This window comes from Carcharodon carcharias, assembly GCF_017639515.1.
Source record: "Carcharodon carcharias isolate sCarCar2 chromosome 36 unlocalized genomic scaffold, sCarCar2.pri SUPER_36_unloc_1, whole genome shotgun sequence".
Lineage (NCBI taxonomy): Eukaryota > Metazoa > Chordata > Chondrichthyes > Lamniformes > Lamnidae > Carcharodon > Carcharodon carcharias.
The window spans coordinates 3,742,859-3,770,578 of record NW_024470726.1 but is presented as its reverse complement, the minus strand read 5'-3'; the positions used below and the strand labels follow the sequence as shown (position 1 = coordinate 3,770,578).

The following is a 27,720-nucleotide window of genomic DNA, read 5'->3' as shown; positions in this document are numbered from 1 at the left end:
CACCACCTTCCCCAGGGGCAATTAGGGATGGACAACAAACGCTGGCCTTGCCTGGAACACCCACATCACATGAACGAATGTAAAAAATATATTCCTCGAATTAGAGCACAGAAACAGGCCATTCAGCCCCTCTGCTCCGTCTGCTGTTTATGCTCCACACGAGCCTCCTCCCACCCCCTTTTCATCTCACCCCATCAACATAGCCTTCTATTCCAGAATCCCAGAATCTTTACAGTGCAGGAGGCCATTCGGCCCATCGAGTCTGCACTGGCTGGCTGAAAGAACATTCTACCTAGCCCCACTCCCCTGCCTTATCCCCGTAACCTTGCACATTCTCTCTGTTTAGGTAGCAATCCAATTTTGAATACCTCGATCGGACCTGCCTCCACCACCCTCTGGGTAAAAAACTGTTTTCCTCACATCCCTTTTACTCCTTTTGTCCATTATTTTGAATGTGCCCTCTGGTCCTTGATGTTCTCTTGAGTGGGAACAGCTTCTCTCTACTGACCCTGTCCATACCCCTCAGAATCTTGAATGCCTCTATCAAGTCTCCTCTCCAAGAAAACAGTCCCGATCTCTCCAATTTATCCTCGTAGCTACAGTTCTTCATCCCGGGAATCGTTCTTGTTGAATCTCCTCTGTGCTTTCTCTCTAATGCCTTCACATCCCTCAAGTCTGGTGCCCAGAACTGGGCGCAGTGCTCCAGATGAGACCTAACTAGTGTCTCATACAAGTTTAACATGACCTCCTTACTCTTGTACTCAATGCCCCTATTAATAAAACCTAGGATGCCATAGGCTTTAATAACTGCTCTCTTCATCATGCCCTGCCATCTTCAATAACTTATGTACAAACTTTGTTTCCCTGTCACGTGTTTATCCAGCTTTGCCCTGAAATGCATCTCTGCTATTCACCTCGACCGCTCCCTGGGGTGGGGGCGGGTTCCAAATACTCCCCACTCTCCGGGTAAAGAAGTTCCTCCTCAATTCCCCATTGGATTGATTAGTGAGCGAAAGGAATTAACTGGCCACTTATCCCATTATCCTGAGGGGACTTGATAGGGTGCATATCAGGAGGACTTATCCTCTTGTGGGAGAGGCTAGAACCAGGGGACACGGTTAAAAATAAGAGGTCTCCCTCGTAAGACGGAGATTTCTTTTCTCTGCCAGGGGGTCGTCAGTCTGTGGTGTTCCCTTCCCCAGAGAGCACTGGAAGCCGGGTCATGGAACTTATTTAAGGCTGAGTCAGATTTTTGATCGACAAGGGGTTTATGGTGGGGGTGGGGGGGGGGGTGGGGTGACAGACAGGAAAGTGGAGTTGAGATCGCAGCCGGATCAGCCACGATCTTAACCAGTGACGGAGTAGGCTCGAGGGGCCGAATGACCTGCTCCAAAGCCCGGCGTTCCCATTCTGCTTGTGGGAATGTACCACTGCTGGGTATGACAGCACTCCAGAGCAATTTGTTTGTGAGCTACGGCTTGGGGGGGGGGGGGGGGGGTGGCGTGATTAAGGCGCCAAAGCAATTCAACATCGTCCCCCTGCTTGTGAAAACATTTCCTGGCCGAGTTGTTATTTCCCGTGCAAAAAAGCTACGAAGACAGCAGCAGCTGCTGGCCGGCAGAAAGAAAAAAATAGAAACCCCTTTCCTGGGAAGGTGAGAGATTAGGGCGAGGCTTCCTCCCCTTTGCAAAGAGGAAACCCCCTTTGCTGGGGGCAAGGAAGGAACTGGCGTCGGTGCAGGGTCGTGCGGTCGCCGTGGCAAGCCACCGGGTTGGCGCACAGCAAGATCCCACATCCTGACCGCCGCCCACTACCCCCCCCCTCCCCCCACCCCCTTCCCGGGAATTTGCCTCGGGCAAGTCATAATACCCCTATTAAGTAGGGAAAGTGAAGTTGCGTGCTCATGCAGGACCTGTCGCAACCTCAGGGCGTCCTGGAGTGCTCTACAGCCAACACCTCGCGCTCGCCGCTGTAATGGAAGGAATAGGGCAGCCAATTTCTGCACAGCAAGCTCCCACAATCAAGCAGTGGCCAGATTTTACTGATGACGGTCTGCGTTGGGGGGGTGGGGGGGGACACGACACATCGGCTGGGGCTGGCCTGCTCTCCTTCCGAGAGCAGCGGCAGCCGTGGGATCTTTTTGGCATCTGCTCGAGAGGGGCGGACGGGTCCCTCGGTTTAAGGTCTCCTCCTCGGGAGGTCCCTCAGCGCCGCAGACGAGATCAGCCGCGTGGCGGACCTCGGCGGCCTGACCTTTCCTACTCATTTCTCCCTCCTCGGGAGAGCCGGGCCTGGAGCGGGGACTCACACCCGCGGGGGGGCCTTCTGACTCGGGGTGGGGGGTAGTTGGGATCCACTGAGCCAGGGCTGGCACTCTGTGAGGTAGCGACTGAAGTCCCATAAGTGTTTTCTTTAAATTAATCCTCGGGGACGTGGGTGTCGCTGGCTGGGTCCAGCATTTATCACCCATCCCTAATTGCCCACTTGAGAAGGTGGTGGGTGAGCTGCCTTCTTGAGCCGCTGTAGTCCTTGCGGTGTAGGTACACCCACCGTGCTGTTAGGGAGGGAGCTCCAGGATTTGGACCCAGCGACAGTGAAGGAACGGCCGATATATTTCCAAGTCGGGATGGTGAGTGGCTCGGAGGGGGAACTTCCAGGTGGTGGGTGTTCCCCATGTGTCTGCTGCCCTTGTCCTTCTAGATGGTAGAGGTCGTGGGTTTGGAAGGTGCTGTCGAAGGAGCCTCGGTGAGTTGCTGCAGTGCATCTTGTAGATGGTACACACACTGCTGCTACCGTGCATCGGTGGTGGAGGGAGTGAATGTTTGTGGATGGGGTGCCGATCAAGTGGGCTGCTTTGTCCTGTAAAATAGGAGTGGACGAGAGGATGCAGATTCCAAGGCCTTACCGATTGAGGAAGATGGCACTGAGGCGATAATGGCTCCCACCACGGCTTGGTCAGTGGCTGCATGGCCCGTTTGGTACTGAGTCACAGAAACCACTAGGTTCTAGACACAGTCCCTACCCTCTGCTCAGTTACTTGCCAGTCAGAATGACAGGAGAATGGGGGAGGTGGGGAGGGCACTAAAATGAGGTTCAGCGCCCCTGGGGGGAGGAGGGTGGAGAGGGTTGGGCCGTGGTGGGGGAGCAAGTGGATCACCCGGGGTTTAGCACTCCCTGCTGGAAAGCGCGCGTGTAAGGCTGTCAGGTGCAGCCAAAAGTGAGGGGTGGCCTCGCTGACTCTTACGGTGCTGCGTAGTGAGGCAATTCGACTGCAGGGGGCATCACTGCCTAGCCAACTTTAGTCCTCGTCCGACATTCAGATGAGGTTATAGAGTTGGGGGATGGTGGGGGGTGTGGGGGAGCGTGACTAGGCAAACTGGTGTTACTGTACCCAAGAGGAAATCAGGAACGGGAGGGAGGAGCTAGCGGGTGAGGGGCAGCGGAGGAGAAAGGGAAAAGAAGAAATCATCAAAGGGTCCCTGGAGTCGGTCAGCCGGACAGCACTCACCTGCGAGGCAGGGCTGTTGTTCTTGACCTTGGGGCTTGCCCTGTCCGCTGCCTTTTCAGTCTGTGGTGACGCCTTGGCTTCTGAAAATACAGTGAGAAAGTCGTTACAGAGGGTGACACCGGGGGCGGGGAGGGGAGGGGTGGGGGTGGGGGGGGGTGGTGGGGGGCAGCACTCGCAACTAGGCCTTATCGCGCGGTTCAGGCGGTCAACATACCTGCACTTTGCACCTCGGCGTCACTGTTTTCGGGAACCACCACCTGGGATGCGGCTGGACTTTCTGCGGGCAAGGTATCCTTATAGCAAAAGACAAAAGAGGGGCGTTGTCAAATAGAGAGAAGGCGGCGCACAAGCGAGGGTGCAAAGTGCGATGACTGAACTCGAATTTGTTCCATTTTGATTACCTGTGACTTACGGTGAAGCAAGGCCTGCGCTTCTCACAACCTCAGGGCATAAATAGTAAATGAATGTTGGCAGGGAGGATAAGGCTGCCTCCTGCTTGATAAATAAGGATCTACATGGGATCCAGCAGCAAAGGAATCTAGGGGTACAGATTTACGCTGACGACCAACTTAAGATTGTCAGTCGGGCTGACAGTGTGGTGTGTTTGCGTGTACCGGGGTCCTCATATATTAGTACACGGGGCCCTGTTCTTTGCAAACAGAAAGGACATGTACACACATTGCACCTGTTTCAGCCAAACAAAGTAAGTGACAGCCATTCACTGACTCATTCCTCAGGGCAATGCCTTGACCAATCAGGGTCAAGCCACCAGGCTTAAATTTCAAACAATGGTTGGCAGTTAACTGTCAGTCACCATCACCAGTGCATTCTCTCTGTCAACGCCACTTGCCCCAACCAATCTGCACCCTCTTCACAGGCAGTATAAGTTTTTGTTTTTCCCTTATATTGGTATTCTTGCCGGTGTCCTGATGAGTGCAAGACGAAAAGCTTTTATTCAGCAATATTCAAATTCTGTGCTACCAAACGACTAAACCATTAAGAGTCGCCTGGCAAGTTGAAGGGCCCATGAAAGTGTAACAGGCCACTGGGGGTTCATTTTGAGAGGTTCAGAAGTGGAAAGCCGGGAAGCAATGTTAAACTTGTCTCGGGAATTGGTCAGGCCCACAGCTAGGAGTGTCTGTGCACAGTCCTGGTCTCCGTATTATGAAAGGGATACGGAGCCGTTTACAGAGGGTGCACCAAAAGGATGATGAGGACCGAGAGGTGATAACTATCAGGAAAAGGCTGAACAGACTGAGGCTCTTTTCACTAGGAAAGAGGAGTTGAGGGGGTGACCTGTTGGAAGCCTTTAAAATGGTGAAAGGCGGTGGTGGTGGTGGTAGGGAGGGGTTCAATAGGGTACACGTTGAGATTTTTCCACTTGCATACGAATTAGGAACAGGAGTAGGCCACTCGGCCCCTCGAGCCTGCTCCGCCATTCCATAAGATTATGGCTGACCTGATTGTAACCTCAACTCCACATTCCTGCCTACCCCTGATAACCTTTCACCCTCTTGCTTAACCAGAATCTATCTACCTCTGCCTGAAAGATACTCAAAGACTCAGCCTCAACCATCTTTTGACGAAAAGAATTGAAAAGTCTCACAGCCCTTTCAGAGGAATTTTTTTTCCCTCATCTCTGTCTTAAATGGGAGACCCCCTTATTTTAGAACAGTCATCCGGCTAGTTCTGGATTCACCCACAAGAGGAAACATCCTCTCCACGTTCACCCTGTCAAGTCCTCTCAGGATCTCACTCTTCAGGAGAGACCAGAACTAAGTATAAGATAGTCACTAATAAATCCGTTGAGGAATTCAGGAGAATCCTCTTTACCCAGAGAGTGGGGAGAATGTGGAACTCGCTCCCACAGGGAGTGGTTGAGGTGATTAGCAGTAATGCATGTTATGAAGAGATATTAACGTATATAATGTTATTGGAAATTACTTTAAATTGGACTTGTAGTAGGGTCTGTGGGTATGAATGTGAGTGTGTAACTGGATTAAAGCTAGATAGCCTGGGCGATTTGATGTATAGTAATTTTGAGATGTAAACAGTAAGGGTAGAGGATACATTTGCATTTTGTTGAATAAACCATTCAAAGGCTGGGGGTGAAATCTTGCACCTACCTAGCAGACACCAAGCAATATGTTTATATTACTAATAAAATTTGTACTTTGAAAGGGGTTTTATTGTTAGAAGAGTTGGAGTTCAAAGGGCCTGGCGATACAATGAGAATTTGCATTCAAAGGGAAGGCTAGGTATATACAGAAAAGAGTTTTGTGTGTGGAAGTCAGAGGCATGTGTGATCTAAGCTGCCTGTAAGCCTACCGCTGTCTGCAAAGGGAACACATTGTAAGGGACCTCATTTTGAATTCGTGAGGTCAAGTGTGCTTTGCCTGGTGTCTGTTTAAAGTCTATGGGTTACTGTTGCCTTGGGGAAGATTTACCTGGGAGTGATTAATTTGGGGATTTGTTTAATAGTTATTATGGTAGTAATTTGTAGACATGTGCATGTGTTTAATACATTGTAAAATTAATAAATAATTTAATTTATACTAAAAAACCGCTGGAGGCTTGGCGGGTTTGTTTCTGAATTCAGAGTTGCATCTCAAACATATCAACTGTAAGTTCTGAGGAAGAGTCATCTGGACTCGAAACGTTGACTCTTTCTCTCCACAGATGCTGTCAGGCCTGCTGAGTTTTTCCAGCAATTTTTGTTTTTGTCTCAGATTTCCAGCATCCGCAGTATTTTTGCTTTTATCTTTTTGCTGATACCAGTTGAAAATATAGGTTATGACAGTTGTTTAAAGTTTCCCTCTGGGATTTTAAATAACTCGGCCTTTACCAACTGCAGTGTCGTGACACCTATTTAAGGGGGAAGCTGGATAAAACACACGAGGGAAAAAGGGATAGGATATTCTGACAGGAACATCGGAACAGGAGGAGGCCATTCAGCCCCACCAGCCTGTTCTGCCATTCAGTGAGATCAGGGCTGGCCTGTGACCTAACTCCATCCACCCACCTTTGCCCCATATCCCTTTGGTTAACAAAAAGCTATCAATCTCAAATTTAAAATTAATTGATCCAGCATCGATTGCAGTTTGCGGAAGAGAGTTCCAAACCACCTTTTGTGTGTACAAGTGTTTCCTAACTTCACCCCTGGAAGGTCAGGCTCTCATTTTTAGACTCTGTCCCCGAGTTCTGGACTCCCAAACCAGCGGAAGTAATTTCTCTCGCTCTCCACCCTATCAGATATCTTGAAAACTTCGATCACAGAGTCACCTTAACCTTCTAAATTCCAGGGAATACAACCCTTGTTTGCGTGATCTCTCCTTGTAATTTAACCCTTGGACTCCAGCCTCACTCTGGTGAATCTACACTGCACTCCCTCCAACACCAGTATATCCTTCCAAAGGCGTGGTGCCCAAATCAGCTCACAGTAATTCCAGGTGTGATCTAACCAGGACTTTGTACAGCTGAAGCATGGATCTCAGGACAGGTGAACCAAAGCTTGTTCAAAGAGGTCAGTTTTAGGGAGTTTAGGTTTAAAGGAGGAGACAGAGAGAGGAGAGAGAGAGGGGGGAGGGTGGAGAGAGAGCGCAGGAAAGAGAGAGAGAGAGAGAGAGAGAGACCATGAGGTCTCGGGAAGGATTTCCAGAGCTCAGGGCCCCCCAGGCAGCTGAAGGCACGGCCGCCAATGGTGGAGCGATGGAAATCTGAGGATGCGCAAGGGGCCGGAATTGGAGGAGCGATCTCGGAGGTTTGTAGGGGCTGGAGGAGGTTACAGACATAGGGAGGGGTGTAGGGGCTGGAGGAGGTTACAGAGATAGGGAGTGGTGTAGGGGCTGGAGGAGGTTACAGAGATCTCGGAGGTTTGTAGGGGCTGGAGGAGGTTACAGAGATAGGGAGGGGTATGGGGGTGGAGGAGGTTACAGAGATAGGGACAGGTGTAGGGGCTGGAGGAGATAAAAGAGATAGGGAGGGGTGTAGGGGCTGGAGGAGGTTACAGAGATAGGGAGCGGTGTAGGGGCTGGAGGAGGTTACAAAGATAGGGAGGGGTGTAGGGGCTGTAGGAGGTTACAGAGATAGGGAGGGGTGTAGGGGCTGGAGGAGGTTACAGAGATAGGGAGGGGTGTAGGGACTGGAGGAGATAAAAGAGATAGGGAGGGGTGTAGGGGCTGGAGGGGGTTACAGAGATAGGGAGGGTTGTAGGGGCTGGAGGAGGTTACAGAGAGAGGGAGGGATGTAGGGGCTGGAGGGGGTTACAGAGATAGGGAGGGGTGTAGGGGCTGGAGGAGGTTACAGAGATAGGGAGGGGTGTAGGGGCTGGAGGGGGTTTCAGAGATAGGGAGGGGTGTAGGTGCTGGAGGAGGTTAAAGAGATAGGGAGGGTTGTAGGGGCTAGAGGAGGTTAAAGAGATGGGGAGGGGTGTAGGGGCTGGAGGAGGTTACAGAGATAGGGAGGGTTGTAGGGGCTAGAGGAGGTTAAAGAGATGGGGAGGGGGGTAGGGGCTGGTGGAGGTTACAGAGATAGGGACGGTTGCAGGGGCTGGAGGAAGTTAAAGAGATGGGGAGGGGGGTAGGGCAATGCAAACAGAAGAGTTACAATTTTAAAATCAAGCATTGCTGGACTGGAAGGCAGTGCAGGTTCAGTGAGCACAGTGGGGGAGTTAGGATAAGGGGACAGCAAAATTTGGGGTGAGCTGCAGTTCGAGGTGCGAGACTGGCCACGGGAGTGACTCCCAGGAGCTGAAGAAATGGCGGGGTAAATGTGATAACATGTGGCTGGGAAGGTCACCACTTGGACTTCTACCCTCGAGGGACCGGTTAACCATAGCAGAACGGGCCTTACATTAATTTCCACTTGCTCATTTTGATCCAGTTCCACAGGCGGGCTGGGTGGGATGTTTTCACGCTCCCTCTGCAGGTCTTTGTCCAACTGCTCCATGCGGTCACTCTGCGTTGTGACCTTCACCTTTAGGACATGGAATGGAGTGGTCACCTCGCCCACACTCAGGAAGACGGGCTCCCCTTCGAACATCATATTCTCTAAGCTGCCCTCTTTGAAGCCAGGAGGCTGGTAGTCTGGCGGAGTTACTGGACCAAAGAGCACAACGGGTTACCGTAAACAATGATCTCGTCTCCCACTCTCTGATTCCTTTCCCCGATTCTCTTCAATCCGCGTCCCACTGGTGACCCACCCTCCTGCCCAGTGGAAACCGTTTCTCCTTATTTGCTCTGTCCAAACCCCCTTCCTGATTTTGAACGCCTCGATTCAATGTCCCCCCCCAACCTTTAACCTTCTCCGCTCCGAGGAGAACGGTCCCAGCTTCTCCACGTGAACTGAAGTCCCTCATCCCCGGTCCCATTCTGGGTAAATCCCCCTCCCGCACCCCTCTCCAAGGCCCCTGACCTCCTTCCTAAGGTGCGTGGCCCGGAATGGGGCACAACATTCCAGCCGGGAGCCGAACCGGTGATTCTATGAAGGGTTTTTTTTTTTTGCAATTTTCAATTATCTTGCGTGAACAGAGCTTCCAAAGTCCTCTCAGGGAGCTTGGGGGGGTTACAGCACTATTGATAAGGGCTGAACTAAAATGAGTCACTCTGCAATGCACCTTGTTTAGTTTACTCAATGGTGGTCTACAACAGTCCTGTTGGTCAGAGCAGATTAGTATAACGGTTCCCCATTATACTAGCTATGGTGTAGAGTGAACCGTGCACACTTGTTTTGTCAAAACAAACAGCATTCCTGTTAACCGGCGCTGTGGCTATGGTAATGGGGGGTGGGGGGAAGACGTGCCCCACGAAGTTTTATTCTTTAACGCTGACGTCTGCTGAATCGTGCCGCGGCGCGACAAGGGTGGTAAATTACCTTCATCGTAGTAGGACAGCTTCATCTTCAGGCAGATGTCGTTGGGAAGGGGCCCCAGGCTCTGCATGAGGACGTAGAGCTTGCGGATGAGCTGGATGCTGGCTCTCCTGGTGTCCGAGCAGCCGACGCTGGAGCTAATCTTTCTGTTGTTGCTGCAGAAATACGACAACGGCACAAAGGAGGAAACTCGAGGGCACGGCAAGTGGCACTTACAACACACTCAAACTGGCAAGGGTGGGGGGGGGGGGGGGGGGTGTGTGGGGCAAAGGGGCCGGGACATCTTCAGCCTCCTAGGTGAAGCACAGGAACATGGGCATTTGCCGCCCTCCAATTCCGGCCTCTTGCCCATCCCCCGATTCCCATTGCTCCACCATTGGCGGCCGTGCCTTCAGCTGCCTGGGGGGGCCCTGAGCTCTGGAATTCCCTCCCCTAAACCTCTCCGCCCCACCACCAACCCCCACCCTCCCCAACCACCCCCCCCCTCTCTCCTCCTTTAAGATGCTCTTTAAAACCGACCTCTTTGACCAAGCTTTTGCTCGCCTGTCCCTAATATCTCTTCACGTCGGAAATTATGTCTGATAACGCTCCTGAGCAGGGGTGTTGAGGCGTTTTACTGCATGAAGGGCAGTGTAAAAGAAAGAAACACAACACCCGCCTCTTTTATTAAGGCCTCGACTGGGCAGTGTGAATGCTGGAGCGCACATGGCATTCAGCAATGCCGGAGGGGAGGCGAGAGTAATGGGTGCCCTTTCCCGTCTCCTTGCTTGTGGCACGAAGCAGATGGGAAAAATAAAGCCACGGGTGCCTTTTGCTTCCTTCAGCCTATTCCACTGCAGCAGGCATCGCACGACAATGCCACTCTCCCCTACCTGAGGTGAGTGGCAGCGGCAACGCAAGTGCCAATGACCTTGACTCTGCAAGGGCCCGCCAAGTCGCAAAAGCCTGGCCTTCGACCTTACATTTGGGTTCTTAAAGGCCAATTTCTTTCAGCTGAGATGGTTAAGCTGGAGAGAGGCCAACCCGGGCGTACCCGAGTAATTATTTTATTTGGATGTGGGCGCCACTGAGCCAAGTCCATCCTACCCATCCCACCATGGAGCCACTTTCTAGAACACAGCTCGCTCGGCCACTTCCGGAGGGCCAGTTAAGAGTCAACCACGTGGACGTGGGTCTGGAGTCACGTGTAGGGCCAGACCGGGTAAGGAGGGCAGATTTCCCTTCCTCTAAAGGGGCGTCAGTGAACCAGATGGGGTTTTTACGGCAATCGATGATAGTTTCACGGGTCACCGTGACTGAGGCTGGCTTTTTAATTCCAAATTTTATTAACTGAATTTCAATTCCACCAGCTGCCGTGCCGGGATTTGAATTTACGTTACGGGCTCATTAATCCGGGCCTCTAGATTGCCAGACCACTGTCAACATCCTGGTGGGGGGGGGGCGAGGTTCACCACTGATCAGAAACGGAACTGGACCCAGCCACGTAAATACTGCGGCTGCAAGAGCAGGTCAGAGGCTGGGAATCCTTCGGAGAGTAACTCACCTCCTGACTCCCCCAAAGCCTGTCCACCATCTACAAGGCACAAGTCAGGAGTGTGATGGAATACTCCCCACTTGCCTGGATGAGTGCAGCTCCCACAACACTCAAGAAGCTCGACACCATCCAAGACAAAGCAGCCCCGCTTGATTGGCACCCCATCCACAAACATTCACTCCCTCCACCACCGACGCACAGTAGCAGCAGTGTGTGTACCATCTACAAGATGCACTGCAGCAACTCACCAAGGCCCCTTCGACAGCACCTTCCAAACCCACGACCTCTACCATCTAGAAGGACAAGGGCAGCAGACACATGGGGAACACCACCACCTGGAAGTTCCCCTCCAAGTCACTCACCATCCCGACTTGGAAATATATCAGCCGTTCCTTCACTGTCGCTGGGTCAAAATCCTGGAACTCCCTCCTTAACAGCACGGTGGGTGTACCTACACCACAGGGACTGCAGCGGTTCAAGAAGGCAGCTCACCCACCACCTTCTCAAGGGGCAATTAGGGATGGACAATAAATGATGGAAAGAAAGTTGGAGCCTCCACCATCACTATCCATTGCTCCAGACTACAACATGGGTGTAAAAGTGTGTGTTGCCACAGGGACTTGGACTCTGAGTGATCTGTGACACACCATCACCACCATGTAAGTAAGCACTCACACACACACAGGCTAGCAAACTACATTTCTATCCTTGGCCTGTTGCAACGTCCCAGTGAAAACCCAACACAAATTGGAGGAACAGCACCTCACCTTCCGATCAAGGCTTCTGGTCTTAATATTGGGTTCAACAACTTCGGACCATGAACTCCGGCCTCCATTTTTATCAGGTCCTTTTAAAAAAAAAACTTCAATCCCTCCTGCCACATGTCCCCTTGTAACTTGTTCTTAGGTTGTGCTTTCACAGAGCTGACCCTTGTTCTGCTATTAACACATTCTGCAATCCAACTTTTAGGCCACTATTAGCACCTCCTTTAGTCTTTAACGCTACCATTAACACTCCCTTCGTCTTACGTTCATGACATCTTTGTCATATCTCTCCTGAGCTCCCACCTGTCCCTGAAAGTCTATTTTGCTCCACCACCTCTTCAACAGTATAAAATTCATCACATTTCTACCTCTCTTCAGCGTTGAAGGGTCACGCGGACTCGAAACGTTAACTCTCTCTCCCTCCACTGATGCCGCCAGACCCGCTGAGCTTTTCCGGCACTTTTTGCTTTTATTTCTAACAACCTACACAGCGTTTCGGAGATAGAAGGCTGAAGGTGGGAGACTACCTTGCAAAGTCCATTGTTGGTCCAATCGTCAGGTACTTGAATTTAAACTGGTAACATTCAGTGATGGTCTGAAAAGGAAGAAGGGCTCATGAGAACGGACAGTAAAGCTCCTCAAAGAGCACGTTACTGGTGGAGTGATTGAAGGTTCAAGTTCCGGTTTAGTCTATCTTCCCCAGCCCGACAATGTTCACCAGCTGATAGGGGGCATGATGCCCAGGGTGTGTCTGACTGACTGCAGTGGATCAGATAAGACAGTTACCACCCTTGGTCATGCCTTGAGTGTTTTACTATTTTTTTTAATGCTCCCCCCTCCCCACCTCCTCCGCAATTTCCAACCGGGTCAGTCTCACACATCCCCGTCCAGCTGTCACAGTCCCAGTCACGAACCAACCCTTACTCCTCTACCCACCAAAGGCTGAGCTACACTGGCAGCCGGTCGGACAACCATTTTAAAATTCCCATCCTTCTCCTCAAATCACTTCATGGCCGCCCTATCTCTGTAACCTCCTCCAGTCCCTATAACTCTCCCTATCTCTGTAACCTCCTCCAGCACCTACACCCGTCCCTATCTCTGTAACTTCCTCCAGCCCCTACACCACTATCTCTGTAACCTCCTCCAGCCCCTACACCCTCCCTATCTCTGTAACCTCCTCCAGCCCCTACACCCCTCCCTATCTCTGTAACCTCCTCCAGCCCCTAGACCCCTCCCTATCTCTGTAACCTCCCCCACCACTACACCCCTCCCTATCTTTGTAACCTCCTCCAACCCCTACACCCCTCCCTATCTCTGTAATCTCCTCCAGCCCCTACACCCCTCCCTATCTCTGTAACCTCCTCCAGTCCCTACATCCCTCCTTAGTTCTGTAACCTCATCCAGCCCCTACACCCTTCCTTATCTCTGTAACCTCCCCCGCCACTACACCCCTCCCTATCTCTGTAACTTCCCCCAGCCTCGACACCCATCCCTATCTCCGTAACCTCCTCCAACTCCTACACCCCTCCCTATCTCTGAAACCTCCTCCAACCCCTACACCCCTTCCCTATCTCTGTAACCTCCTCCAGTCCCTACACCCTTCCCTATCTCTGGAACCTCCTCCAGGCCCTACAACCCTCCCTATCCCTGTAACCTCCTCCAGCCCCTACTCCCCTCCCTATCTCTGTAACCTCCTCCAGCCCCTACACCCTTCCCTATCTCTGGAACCTCCTCCAGGCCCTACAACCCTCCAATTCTCTGCACCCCTCCAATTCCGGCCTCCTGAGCATCCCCCGATTCCCATCGCTCTGCCATTGGCAGCCGCGCCTTCACCTGCCTGGGGGCCCTAAACACTGGAATTCCCTCCCTAAACCATCTCCGACCCTCTCTCTCTCCTCCTTAAAACTGACCTCTCTGACCGAGCTTTGGGTCACCTGTTCCTAATATCTCCTCATGTGGCTCGAGGTCACATTTTGGTCTGACTTACACCCCTCTGGAGCACCTTAGGGTGTTTTATAAGTTAAAGGCACTATAGAAATGCAAGTTGTTGTACTGCCCTTCCCCTTCCCCGAGGAACATGCTTGCGATGGCTTCCTGGTTTGTTTGATCAGCTCTGCTGCATCATCTTGATTACTCTTTGGCTTACATTATTCCCACTGTATAGCGTCTCTACACAGAGCTGAATATGGGCGAGGTTAGGAACAAAAGGACATGATAGACAGGGAGGGAGTGATCTGGAGAGAGGCACAGAGACTGATGAGATAGAGACAGTGCACACAATGCAGTACAACAACTTGCATTTCTATAGTGCCTTTAACTTATAAAACATCCTAAGGTGCTCCAGAGGGGTGTAAATCAGACCAAAATGTGACCTCGACCGTATATTTGTTTGTGGGATGTGGGCTAGGCCAGCACTTTTTTGCCCACGTTTTTAAGTCAGCCATATGGCTGTGAGTCTGGAGTCACATGTAGGCCAGACTGGGTAAGGATGGCAGATTTCCCTTCCCTAAAGGCGCATTAATGAACCAGGTGGGTTTAAGACAATCGATGATAGTCATCGTTAAGACTTTTAATTCCAGATATTTATTCAATAATAAATATTTATTATTTATTAAATTCGTCTGCCATAGTGGGATTCGAACCCAGGTCCCCAGCCAATTACCCTGTTTCCTCTGCATTAACAGTCCAGCAACAATACCACTACCTCCCCTGAACTGAACAGGTGAACATCAGCGAGAATAGTAACAGTCAAGCAGAGGAGAAAAGGAATAAAGAGGCAGGAAGAGACAGAGAGAGAGCATGAGAGCAGAAGAAAGGAGCACGAAGGAAAAGTCCCAAGGGCAGAGGGGAAAGGAAGACAAGGAGAAACAGAGAATGGGGACACAGGTAAGAAGGGAAGGAGAGAAAGAGCAAAGAAACAGAGAGTGAAGCAAAAATGAAAAGGGGAGGGAATGAGGGAAAGGCAAAAAAAAGGAACAAGAGGACAGAATTGTACAGAAAGAAGGGAGAGCGAGAGAGAGAGAAAAGGAAACAATGAGAGAAAGGGGAAGAACCGAGCAGGGAGTGTCACAAAGGAGGGATAGAGGGAAGAGGACAAATAATGTTGTGGGTGGGAGGCAGCCCATCGATAACAGCCCGTCGGGAACAGCCCATCGAGAGCCAGCCCATCGAGAACAGCCCATCGAGGAACAGCACATCGAGAGCCAGCCCATCGAGACCCAGCCCATCGAGAACAGCCCATCGAGAACAGCCCATCAGGAACAACCCATCAGGAACAGCCCATCGGGAACAGCCCATCGGGTTCAGCCCATCGAGAACAGCCCATCGAGACCCAGCCCATCGAGAACAGCCCATCGGGAACAGCCCATCGAGAGCCAACCCATCGAGAACAGCCCATTGAGAACAGCCCATCGGGAACAGCCCATCAGGAACAGCCCATCGGGAACAGCCCATCGAGAACAGCCCGTCGAGAGCCAGCCCATCGAGAACAGCCCATCGGGAACAGCCCATCGAGAACAGCCCATCGAGAGCCAGCCCATCGAGAGCCAGCCCATCGGGAACAGCCCATCGAGAGCCAGCCCATCGAGAACAGCCCATCGAGAGCCAGTCCATCAAGAGCCAGCCTATCGAGAGCCAGCCCATCGAGAACAGCCCATCGGGAACAGCCTATCGGGAACAGCCTATCGAGAACAGCCCATCGAGAGCCAGCCCATCGAGAACACCCCATCAGGAACAGCCTATCGAGAACAGCCCATCGAGAACAGCCCATCGAGAGCCAGTCCATCGAGAACAGCCCATCGAGAGCCAGCCTATCGAGAGCCAGTCCATCGAGAACAGCCCATCGGGATCAGCCCATCGAGAGCCAGCCTATCAAGAGCCAGTCCATCGAGAACAGCCCATTGGGATCAGCCTATCGAGAGCCAGCCTATCGAGAGCCAGTCCATCGAGAACAGCCCATCGGGATCAGCCCATCGAGAGCCAGCCTATCGAGAGCCAGTCCATCGAGAACAGCCCATCGGGAAAAGCTCATCGAGAATAGACCATCGGGAAAAGCCCATCGAGAACAGCCCCTCCGGAAAAGCCAGTTGGTAGCCAGCCCATCGAGAGCCAGCCCATCGAGAACAGCCCATCGAGGAACAGCACATCGAGAGCCAGCCCATCGAGACCCAGCCCATCGAGAACAGCCCATCAGGAACAACCCATCAGGAACAGCCCATCGGGAACAGCCCATCGAGAACAGCCCATCAAGAACAGCCCATCGGGAACAGCCCATCGAGGGCCAACCCATCGAGAACAGCCCATCGAGAACAGCCCATCGGGAACAGCCCATCGAGAACAGCCCATCGAGAGCCAGCCCATCGAGAACAGCCCATCGAGAACAGCCCATCGCGAGCCAGCCCATCGAGAACAGCCCATCGGGAACAGCCATCAGGAACAGCCCATCGGGAACAGCCCATCGAGAACAGCCCATCGAGAGCCAGCCCATCGAGAACAGCCCATCGGGAACAGCCCATCGAGAACAGCCCATCGAGAGCCAGTCCATCGAGAGCCAGCCTATCGAGAGCCAGCCCATCGAGAACAGCCCATCGGGAACAGCCTATCGGGAACAGCCTATCGAGAACAGCCCATCGAGAGCCAGCCCATCGAGAACACCCCATCAGGAACAGCCTATCGAGAACAGCCCATCGAGAGCCAGCCTATCGAGAGCCAGTCCATCGAGAACAGCCCATCGGGATCAGCCCATCGAGAGCCAGCCTATCGAGAGCCAGTCCATCGAGAACAGCCCATCGGGAAAAGCTCATCGAGAACAGACCATCGGGAAAAGCCCATCGAGAACAGCCCCTCGAGAAAAGCCAGTTGGTAGCCCCCCATCGAGAGCCGGCCCATCAAGAACAGCCCATTGAGAACAAGCCCATTGAGAACAAGCCCATCGAGAACAGCCCATCAAGAACAGCCCATCGAGAACAAGCCCATCGAGAACAAGCCCATCGAGAAAAGCCAGTTGGTAGCCAGCCCATCAAGAACAGCCCATTGAGAACAAGCCCATCAAGAACAGCCCATCAAGAACAGCCCATCGAGAACAAGCCCATCGAGAACAAGCCCATCGAGAACAGCCCCTCGAGAAAAGCCAGTTGGTAGCCAGTCCATAGAGAGCCAGCCCATCAAGAACAGCCCATTGAGAACAAGCCCATCGAGAACAGCCCATCAAGAACAGCCCATTGAGAACAAGCCCATTGGGAACAGCCCATCGGGAGTGCACAATGAAAATTAAACACAAGTGAAATAGCGCGTTGCACCCGAATATCCAACAGAATTTCCCATGGGATGATTTCCCCTTCGTAAGTGCAACATTGGAAATGTACCCCCCGCCAGGTGATCCACTGCAGCATATTAGTTGGAAAATACCTGAGGATCTTCCTGATCTGTGTAGATCTGTAGATGAAAGTAGAAGTGAAAAGGCATAAGCAATCCATTGGTCGCTGATCAACGAGCGGATTCAGTCTTTCAAAGTGAGGTTAATGTTAATAAATTACTTACGGCCAAAACCAGCATCCGTAGCTGTGTAGGGGGAAGAACAAGATAGTTATAATGTCAGTGAACATTGCGATGACTGCTGATATTGCGTTGTCCCTTATTTAAGGAGGGTGTAAATGTGTTGGAAGCAGTCCAAAGGTTTACCAGACTAATACCCGGAGTGAGGGGGTTGCCTTGCAAGGAAAGGTTGGACAGGTTAGGCTTGTATCGTCTGGAGTTTAGAAGAGTAAGAGGCGACTTAATTGAAGCTTTTTCAGATCCTGAGGGGTCTTGACAGGGTGGGATGTGGAGAGGATGTTTCCTCTTGTGGGAGAACCTAGGACTAGCAGGGGGGTCACTGTATAAAAATCAGGGGTCGCCTACTTAGGACAGAGATGAGGGGAAATTATTTTTCTCTCAGAGGGTCGTGAGTCTTTGGAACTCTCTTCCTCAGAAGGCGGCGGAAGCAGAGTCCTTGAGTATCTTTAAGGCAGAGGTGGATAGGTTTTTGATAAGCAAGGGGGTGAAAGGTTATCGGGGGGAGGTGAGAATATGGAGTTGAGGTTACAATCAGATCAGCCATGATCTTATTGAATGGTGGAGCTTTGGGACGTCCTGCGCTTGCATAACGGGAAACATATGTGCAAATTGTTTCTCACCCACTGAACCTGGTGGGAATCTGGAATTCTCTCCATCCGAAAAAAAGCATTGATGGCTCGGGGTTGGGGGGGATTGGGGAGGAGTGAGGTGGGGGTGGGGGGACCAAATGAAAATTTGGTGACTGTAACCTCCTCCAGCTCCTACAACCCTCCCTATCTCTGTAACATCCTCCAGCCCCTACAACCCTCCCTATCTCTGTAACCTCCTCCAGCCCCTACACCCCTCCCTATCTCTGTAACCTCCTCCAGCTCCTACACTCCTCCCTATCTCTGTAACCTCCTCTAGCCTCTACATCCCTCCCTATCTCTGTAACCTCCTCCAGCCCCTACACCCCTCCCTATCTCTGTAACCTCCTCCAACTCCTACACTCCTCCCTCTCTGTAACCTCCTCCAGCCTCTACACCCCTCCCTATCTCTGTAACCTCCTAAAGCCCCTACACCCCTCTCTATCTCTGTAACATCCTCCAGTCCCTACAACCCTCCCTATCTCTGTAACCTCCTCCAGCCCCTACACCCCTCCCTATCTCTGTAACCTCCTCCAGCCCCTACACCCCTCCCTATCTCTGTAACCTCCTCCAGCCCCTACACCCCTCCCTATCTCTCTAACCTCCTCCAGCCCCTACACCCCTCCCTATCTTTGTAACCTCCTCCAGCCCCTACACCCCCTATCTCTGTAACCTCCTCCAGTCCCTACATCCCTCCCTATCTCTGTAACCTCCTCCAGCCCCTACACCCCTATCTCTGTAACCTCCTCCAGCCCCTACACCCCTCCCTATCTCTGTAACCTCCTCCAGCCCCTACACCCCTCCCTATCTCTCTAACCTCCTCCAGCCCCTACACCCCTCCCTATCTCTGTAACCTCCTCCAGTCCCTACACCACTCCCTATCTCTGTAACCTCCTCCAGCTCCTACACCCCTCCCTATCTCTGTAACCTCCTCTAGTCCGTACACCCCTCCCTATCTCTGTAAGCTCCTCCAGCCCCTACACCCCTCCCTATCTCTGTAACCTCCTCCAGCCCCTACACCCCTCCCTATCTCTGTAACCTCCTCCAGCCCCTACACCCCTCCCTATCTCTGTAACCTCCTCCAGCCCCTACACCCCTCCCTATCTCTCTAACCTCCTCCAGCCCCTACACCCCCTCCCTATCTCTGTAACCTCCTCCAGTCCCTACACCACTCCCTATCTCTGTAACCTCCTCCAGCTCCTACACCCCTCCCTATCTCTGTAACCTCCTCTAGTCCGTACACCCCTCCCTATCTCTGTAAGCTCCTCCAGCCCCTACACCCCTCCCTATCTCTGTAACCTCCTCCAGCCCCTACACCCCTCCCTATCTCTGTAATCTCCTCCAGCCCCTACACCCCTCCCTATCTCTGTAACCTCCTCCAGCCCCTACACCCCTCCCTATCTATGTAACCTCCTCCAGCCCCTACACCCCTCCCTATCTGTGTAACCTACTCCAGCCCCTACACCCCTCCCTATCTCTGTAACCCTCTCCAGCCCTCTCTAACTCTGTAACATCCTCCAGCCCCTCCACCCCTATCTCTGTAACCTCCTCCAGCCCCTACACCCCTCCCTATCTCTGTAACCTACTCCAGCCCCTACACCCCTCCCTATCTCTGTAACCTCCTCCAGCCCCTACACCCCTCCCTAACTCTGTAACCTCCTCCAGCCCCTGCAACCCACCCTATCTCTGTAACCTCCCCCAGCCCCTACACCCCTCCCTATCTCTGTAACCTCCTCCAGCCCTCTCCAACTCTGTAACATCCTCCAGCCCCTACACCCTCTCCTTATCTCTGTAACCTCCTCCAGCCCCCACAATGCTCCGAGCTCTCTGTGGTCCTCCAATTCCAGTCTCTTGCATGGCCCCCAGATTTCCACCGCTTCACCAATGGCGGCCCTATCTGGACCCCAAGCTCTGGAATCCTCTCCCTCAACCTCTACGCCTCTCTCTCTCTGTCCCTTCCCGCACCCCTTAAAATCTACTTCTTTTGCCACGCTCATGGTTCACCTGACTTGCCACCTCCTAACGTGCCCCAAGGTCAAGTTTATCTTTGCTATGGTGCTCCTGCGATAAAGGCGCTGCATAAATTCACCTTGTTGCTGTTGTGAATGTGCATATGCATGAGAGAGTGCATCCTGTCGCATGAGAGCAGTGGGATGGGTATTTGCCTGTGTGTGAGGGTGAACATTAGCACGGGTGTTGCATGCATCAAAATCCCGGAGCTTTGTTCAGCTGCATTTAATCTCACTCGACTCCCTGACATCCTTCCCTCGGTTGCTAAGCTCTGGAAAGTTCTAGAAGCCGTGATCAACAAAAACACTTACGTATTTCTTCTGCAGTGCATCATAGCATCCCAACATCCTACAAGAGAACAGAATAAGCACGTAAGAAATCACAGCAAAAGCGCCATTTCTTTAATTGCCAAGCCGACACCTTCCAGCCACTACGGCTAGAAATCTACTGGTCCCACACATTCGTTTCAGTTAGGAACACCTTTCTATTTCACTGTCTGAAATCAAAGAAGCTGAATGTGCTAATAGCATAATAAAGTTTAGTGGAGTCTGAAAGCAAGGTATGAGAACAAGAAGCACACTGGCACTGGCACATGGGTGTGGAATATTCTAAAAGGACAGAGCTTATGACCTGAAGTTTTTGAACGCAATATTGAGTCCAGAAGGCTGTAAAGTGCCTAATCGGAAGATGAGATGCTGTTCCTCCAGCCTGCCTTGGGGTTCATCGGAACATTATCGCTTGATCAAAAAGGTCGGTTTTAAGAAGCATCAGAAAGGAAAGAGAGAGAGAGACAGAGAGGTTTAGAGAGGGAATTCCAGGGCTTAGGGCTCAGGCAATGGGGTGTTTTCCCCTGATTCCCAATGGCTTAGTTTGCTAGGGCTCCTTGATGCCACACTCGGTCAAATGTGGCCTCCAGTCACTCTCATCTCACCTCTGGAGTTCAGCTCTTTTGTTCATGTTCAGACCAAGGTTGTAATGAGGTCAGGAGCTGAGTGGACCTGGTGGAACCCAAACTGAGTATCAGAGAGCAGGTTATTGCTGAGTAAGTGCTACTCGGATAGCACTATTGATGAGTCCTTCCATCCCTTTACTGATGATCGAGAGTAGACTGAGGGGGCAGTAATTGGCTGGGTTGGATTTGTCCTGCTTTTTGTGTACAGGACATACCTGGGTAACGTTCCACATAGCTGGGTAGATGCCAGTGTTATAGCCTAACTGGAACAACTTGGCTAGGGGCCTGGCTAATTCTGGAGCACAAGTCTTCAGTGCTATTGCCAGGATGTTGTCAGGGCCTATAGCCGTTGCAGTATCCAGTGCCTTCAGCTGTTTCATGATATCACCTGGAGTGAATCAGATTGGCTGAAGACTGGCAACTGTGATGCTGGGGACCTCAGGAAGAGGCTGAGATGGGTCATCCACTTGGTACTTCTGGCTGAAGATGGCTGCAAATGCTTCAGCCTTATCTTTTGCACTAAGAGAAAGGCAAAAAACTGCGGATGCTGGAAATCCAAAACAAAAACAAAAATAAAAAATACCTGGAAAAACTCAGCAGGTCTGACAACATCTGCAGAGAGGAACACGGTAAATGTTTCGGGTCCGTATGACTCTTCAACAGAACTAAGGAAAAATAGAAGAGTGGTGAAATATAAGCTGGTTTAAGCGGGGGTGGGACAAGTAGAGCTGGATAGAGGGCCAGTGACAGGTAGAGGCAAAGAAGAGATTGCCAAAGATGTCATAGAGTTATCTTTTGCACTGCTGTGCTGGGCTCCTCCAACATTGAGGATGGGGATATTTGGGGAGCCTCCTCCTCCTGGTAGTTGTTTAATTGTCCACCACCATTCACAACTGAACATGGTAAGACTGCAGAGCCTAAATTTGATCTATTGGTTGTGGGATCACCTAGCTCTGTCTGTCACATGCTGCCTCCGCTATTTGGTACGCAAGGAGTCCTGTGTTGCAGCTTCACCAGGTTGACACCTCATTTTTAGGTATGTCTGGTGCCGCTCCTGGCATGCCCTCCTGCACTCTTCATTGAACCAGGGTTGATCCCCTGGCTTGATGGTAATGGTAAAATAGGGAATATGCCGGGCCATGAGGTTACAGATTGTGTTCGAGTACAATTCTGCTACTGCTGATGGCCCACAGTGCCTCATGGACACCCAGTCTTGAGCTGCTAGATCTGTTCGAAATCTATCCGATTTAGCACGGTGGTAGTGCCACACGTCACGATGTAGGGTATCCTCAATGTGAAGGTGGGACTTCGTCTCCACAAAGACTGCGGTGGTCACTCCTACCGATACTGTCATGGACAGATGCATGTGCAGCAGGCAGGTTGATGGGGATAAGGTCAAGTATGTTTTACCCTCTTGTTGGTTCCCTCACCACCTGCCGCAGACCCAGTCTAGCAGCTATGTCTTTTAGGACTCGGCCAACATGGTCAGTAGCGGTGCTACCGAGCCACTCTTGGTGATGGATACTGAAGTTCGCACCCAGAGTACATTCTGTGCCCTTGCCACCCTCAGTGATTCCTCTGAGTGGTGTTCAACATGGAGGAGCACTGATTCATCAGCTGAGGGGGGACAATAGGTGGTAACCAGCAGAAGGTTACCCTGCTCATGTTTGGCCTGATGCCATGAGACTTCATAGAGTCCAGATTCGATGTTGAGGACTCCCAGGGCAACTCCCTCCTGACTGTATCCCACTGTGCCGCCACCTCTACTGGGTCTGTCCTGCCGGTGGGACAGGACATTCCCAGGGATGGTGATGGTGGACATTATCTGTACGGTATGATTCCAAGAGGATAACTATGTCAGACTGTTGCTTGACTAGTCTGTGAGACAGCTCTCCCAATTTTGGCACAAGCCCCAAGATGTTAGTAAGGAGGGTCGACAGGGCTGAGTTTGCTGCTGTCGTTTCCGGTGCCTAGGTCGATGCCGGGTAGTCCGTCCGGTTTCGTTCCTTTTGGGCTTCATGGTTGTTTGATACAACTGAGTTGCTTGCTAGGCCATTTCAGAGGGCATTTAAGAGTCAAACACATTGCTTTGCATCTGGAGTCACACGTAGGCCAGAGTGGGTAAGATGGCAGATTTCCTTCCCCAAATGGGCATTACTGAACCAGGCGTGTGTCAGTATTGGTAAGGTGGCCCCGGAAGTACGTCAAAAATGTAGGGTGTCTCCAGCAGCGTGTCCATGTTCGGGTTTCTGGAATTTCTGGCAATGTCTGTAAGTTAAAATTCTCATCCCTCCACGGCCTCACCCCCATCTCTGTAACTCCTTCCACCCACTGAAATCTCCGCCAATTCCGGCCTCCTCCGCATCCCCCACCCACCTCTGATTCCCATCGCTCCACCATTGGCGGCCGTGCCTTCAGCTGCCCTGGGGGGCCCCGGGGCTGTGGAATTCCCTCCCTAAACCTCCCCGCCTCTCTTGCTCTCCTCTTTCAAGAAGCTCCTTAAAGCCGGCCTCTTTGACCAAGCTTTCAGTCAAATCACCTTACGTGGCTCAGCATCAAATTTATTTTGTTTAATATGCGCTCCCGTGAGGCACCCTTTGGAGGTTCCACCGCGTGGAAGGCGCTATATAAATTCACTTGTCTACTTGAAAAAGGCGCAATGCTTGGGCGTGTGCATATATCTAGCTTCTAGTGAGCGTGAGTGAGCCTTATCGCTCGCAGCGCCATTGGCTGCTCTCAACAGGCAGAGTACGGACAGACTCAACCGTGCTAAGAACCTTAGGGTCCAACATCAGGTGAGATTCTGCGATCGCGGCAGCAAGTACTGAACAATCCCAACTGTGCTGAAGATGACTCTGACAACCAACTCAGGGTTAGCAGTCGGGCTCACAATGGGGCTTCCTTCCGCTGGCTCGGAGCTACGCATGAACGTGCGGTTGTCATTCGGGGGATGGACTGAACGTTTCCTTTCGCAATCTTGAAGGAGAGAGAAAAAAATTTGCCGCAAACCATTTCACAATCTGTGAGGATCCAGGGCAGTTTTCATCCTCCCGCAGAATCTTCACACAAAGGTCTGAGGAGAGAAAACAAAAAGAAGCAACATAGGGTTTCTTCAGAATGAACACGGCACGAGAAAACTCACCGGCAATCAAGCTGAATCGGTTAGGATCGGAGGGGGGGGGGTTGGAAGCCATTCAGCCCCTCCACCTTGTTCCTCCATTCACTCAGATCACACCTGACTTGCATCTTAACTCCATCTACCCGCCTTATTCCCTAACCCTTACCCAACAAAAATCTATCCACCTCAGTTTTGACATTTTCAATTGACCCCACCCCCCCACAAAGCATCTTTGCAGAAGAGAGTTCCAGATTTCTTCTCCCCTGAGTGAAGAAGTGCTTCCTGACATCACCCGTCAACGGCCTGGCTCGCGTTTTAAGGTTCTGCCCCCCTTGTTCTGGACTCCCCCAGAGATAGTTTCTCTCTATCGACATTACCAGATCATTTAATCACCTCCAGCATCTCAGTTCAGCAGGTTTGCACTCGCGCCCCAGAAAGGCTGGAAGTTCAAATCCAAGCCAACGCAGGCCGCGAAACTGAAATCAATAAATAAGGGAGCTGGTGGACCGGCAAACCAGCTTAGTCTCATTGCTCGACAGAGTGGAACCTGGCGCCCTCAACTCGTCTGCGCTACGTGACTCCAGTCCCTCATGATGTGGTTGACTCTCGCTCTGAAGTGACCGGGCAAGCCGCTCCCCTGGCGTTTGAGCTTTGGCTCAATGGGTCGCAGGCTGACCTCTAGAGCCAGAAAGCTGTGGGCTCGAGTCCACACCCGCCGTGGCCTCATGAGATGCTGGCACGTAAACCAGGCCGACGGTGCAGCACTCCCTCAGCACTGGTACTGTCCTACAGATGAGACCTTAAACCAAGCCCCCCCCCCACCCCATCTGCCCTTACAGGCAGAGGTAAAACCTCCAAAGACCACGATTTGGGGGGGGGAGGGGTTGGGATTGGTTCCCTGGGGCCGATATTCATCCCTCAACCAACATCACTAAACAAAAAACCAGGTGATCTGGGTCACGATCGGATTGCTATTTGTGGGAGCTTGCTGTGCACGAACGGGCTGCCTCATTTCCTGCATGACAAGAGTGAGCACACTTCAAGAATACTTCACTGGCTGTGAAGTGCGCTGGGATGTCCTGAGATTTTGAAAGGCGCTATAAAAACGCAAGTCTACCTTTGTAGGAATTTGGGCAGAAAGGCGCACTCTGCCCGTACCAGCGCTATCGCTCTGAAGCTCTTTTCTTAATCCTATCCCCACGTCTTATATTCTCCCCTATCAAGTATTGATGCGGTTTCTGCCCCAACAGTCACTGGATGCTCGATAATGCCCGTCCTAATAATAGACCTCTGTTAGAAACATCTTTCCAGTAAAATTCCTGAGACCGTCAAGCAAAATTTTTTTTTATATTCGCTCATTGGATGTGGGCGTCGCTGCCCTTAAGACCATAAGATTTAGGAGCAGAAATTAGGCCATTCGGCCCATCGAGTCTGCTCCGCCATTCAATCATGGCTGATAAGTTTCTCAACCCCATTCTCTCGCCTTCTCCCCGTAACCTTTGATTCCCCCCTTACCAATCAAGAACCTATCTGTCTCCGTCTTAAATACACTCAATGATCTGGCCTCCACAGCCTTCTGTGGCAATGAATTCCATAGATTCACCTCTCTCTGGCTAAAGAAGTTTCTCCTCATCTCTGTTCTAAAAGGTCTTCCCTTTACTCTGAGGCTGTGCCCTCGGGTCCCTAGTCTCTCCTACTAATGGAAACATCTTCCCCACGTCCACTCTATCCATACTAAGGCCTGTACTTAATTGCCCTTGAGGAGGTAGGTGCACCCACAGCGCTGTTAAGGAGGCCGGTCCAGTTTTGATGCAACCGAGCGGCCATGTCAGAAGGCGTTTAAGAGCCAACCACGTGGCTGTGGGCCTGGAGTCACGTGTAACCCAGACCGGGTGAGGATGGCAGATTTCCCTTCCCTAAAGAGGCGTGAGCGAACCAGATGGGGTTTTACGACAATCAGCAAAGGGTCATTAAATTCCAGATTTAAAAAAAAACTAAATTCAGATTTCATCATCGGCCATGGTGGGACTTGAACCTGGGTCCCCAGAGCGTTACCCCTGAGTCGGCAGACCAGGGAAAACCCCACTACGCCACCACCATCCCCCCAGGGGGAGGAGTCACCCTCCTGCGAAACCTCACCGGCAGCGGCATCGACGAACGTACTGTACACCGGGAGTCAACTGGAGAGGTTCCGGTTCCCAGCCATCCTAAAACTCTACGCTGTCGAGGGTGCGCGGCCAGGAAAAATACGACGCTTTCGATAAATTTAAAGAGAAATTGTTTAATAAAACAAGGGAAATGTGGAATCCGTCGCCCTGGCGGTGCTTTACTCGAGAGCTGGGGAGGGAGGGTTGGACTGCGACCGGGAAGTGAATGACCAACAACAAGGAGCGCCCCACGCGTGTAGAGCGGCAAACGACGCAGGTGCAGTGTGCGCCTGCACAGGATATATACGTCACAGACACCCTCCTTTTCTTTACGAAGGGTGACGCGGGACTCGAAACGTTAACTCTCTCTTCCTCTCCACGGATTGCTGGCGGGACCTGCGTGAGATTTTCCGGCCGTTTTCGGTTTTTGTTCCATTCCTTTAAGCCGTTTTTTTTTTTCTCCCCAGCGTTTTCTGAAGATGGTTTCCCTTCTTTTTAAAAAAATTTTAAAACCGCGGAGAGGCGACCGGGGTCCCGCAACCGGGGGCCGAACTGGCGGACAGGGACTTTGGCGCAGGTAAGCGGGTCCGCGATAGGCAGGGCTTTACCGTACCGAGGAAGGTGATGCCAGGTGCATCCGTAACCTGCTCTTTGCCCATCCCCACCACCCCCCCCACCCCGGGCCGATTCCCGTCGCTCCACCATTGGCAGCCGCGCCTTGGTCTGCCTGCTTTTTTGGGGTGGGGGGGGGGGTGCTGAGCTCTGGAATTCCCTTCCCCTAAACCTCTCCGCCTTAGGACCAACTTCTTGGCCTGAGTTTCAGCTGGCCTGACCTGGTATCTCACGTGGCTCAGGGTTCAAGCCTTGCCCGATAACGCTCCTGCTGCACGGCGCAGGGGTGTCCATCACGGGCGAGGCCGGCAACTGCTGCCTGTTCCTAATTACCCTTGAACTAAGTGACTCGCTCGTTCATTCCTGAGGGGCGGTTAAGAGTCAGCCGCGTGGCTGTGGGGTCTGGAGTCACATGCAGGCCAGACCGGTTAAGGACGGTGGATTTCCCTCCCCTAAAGGGTCACGAGTGAACCAGATGGGTTTTTTTTTATGTATATATATACAGAACCTGAGTCTTGCGTTATCGAGACTTGCTTTCAATTCCAGAATTTGTGAATCGAGTTTAAATTCCACCAGCTGCCCCATGGTGGGATTCGAACCTGTGTTCCCCTACCCACCCACCCCTCCCCCCCACCCCCCCCGCCCCACCGTCGAGCAGCAGCAGCCTGGGCCTAGGGATTACTGAGCCAGTGACATTACCCGCAACGCCACCACCACCCCCCCCCACCCCCCATTTGCTAAAGGCGCTATATAAATGCGAGCTGAACTGGTGTTGTTGATTCGGAAGGCAATTAGATGTCATGATAAGAAGGGGCGGAGTATCAGAGGGATGACGGGGGTGGGGGGGGGGGGGGGGGGGGGGGGTGAAGGGCATCTCATCACCACCCCCTCTACCCCACCACACCCCCCTCCCCTGCCCCACTCCCACAGGCTTACGCGAAGCACGCAATAAGAAAGGTTACCTTCCAGATATCGTGTGCCGTAGGCATGCTCGGGGAACAGCCCTCGGAGGTAGGTAATGCAGGAGA

The 27,720-nt window shown here is 52.1% G+C and overlaps 1 protein-coding gene across 2 annotated transcripts in view; it reads right to left on the bottom strand.

The window, feature by feature from the left end:
- The window catches only part of hormad1 (HORMA domain containing 1), a 41,061-nt gene that overhangs the window by 3,021 nt on the left and 10,320 nt on the right, over positions 1-27,720 (bottom strand). Inside the window, exons 3-12 of one of the 2 annotated variants that reach the window (XM_041181643.1) lie at positions 27,655-27,720; positions 23,825-23,888; positions 20,175-20,211; positions 17,213-17,233; positions 17,081-17,107; positions 12,202-12,269; positions 9,380-9,531; positions 8,360-8,604; positions 3,723-3,801; positions 3,509-3,588 (exon numbers count right to left, since the gene is read on the bottom strand). The exon at positions 27,655-27,720 is cut by the window's right edge and continues 79 nt beyond it. In XM_041181643.1, the coding sequence (XP_041037577.1) occupies positions 3,509-3,588; positions 3,723-3,801; positions 8,360-8,604; positions 9,380-9,531; positions 12,202-12,269; positions 17,081-17,107; positions 17,213-17,233; positions 20,175-20,211; positions 23,825-23,888; positions 27,655-27,720 (839 nt within the window). The remainder of the gene's footprint in view (positions 1-3,508; positions 3,589-3,722; positions 3,802-8,359; positions 8,605-9,379; positions 9,532-12,201; positions 12,270-17,080; positions 17,108-17,212; positions 17,234-20,174; positions 20,212-23,824; positions 23,889-27,654) is intronic. The other variant, XM_041181644.1, reaches the window with a different exon arrangement.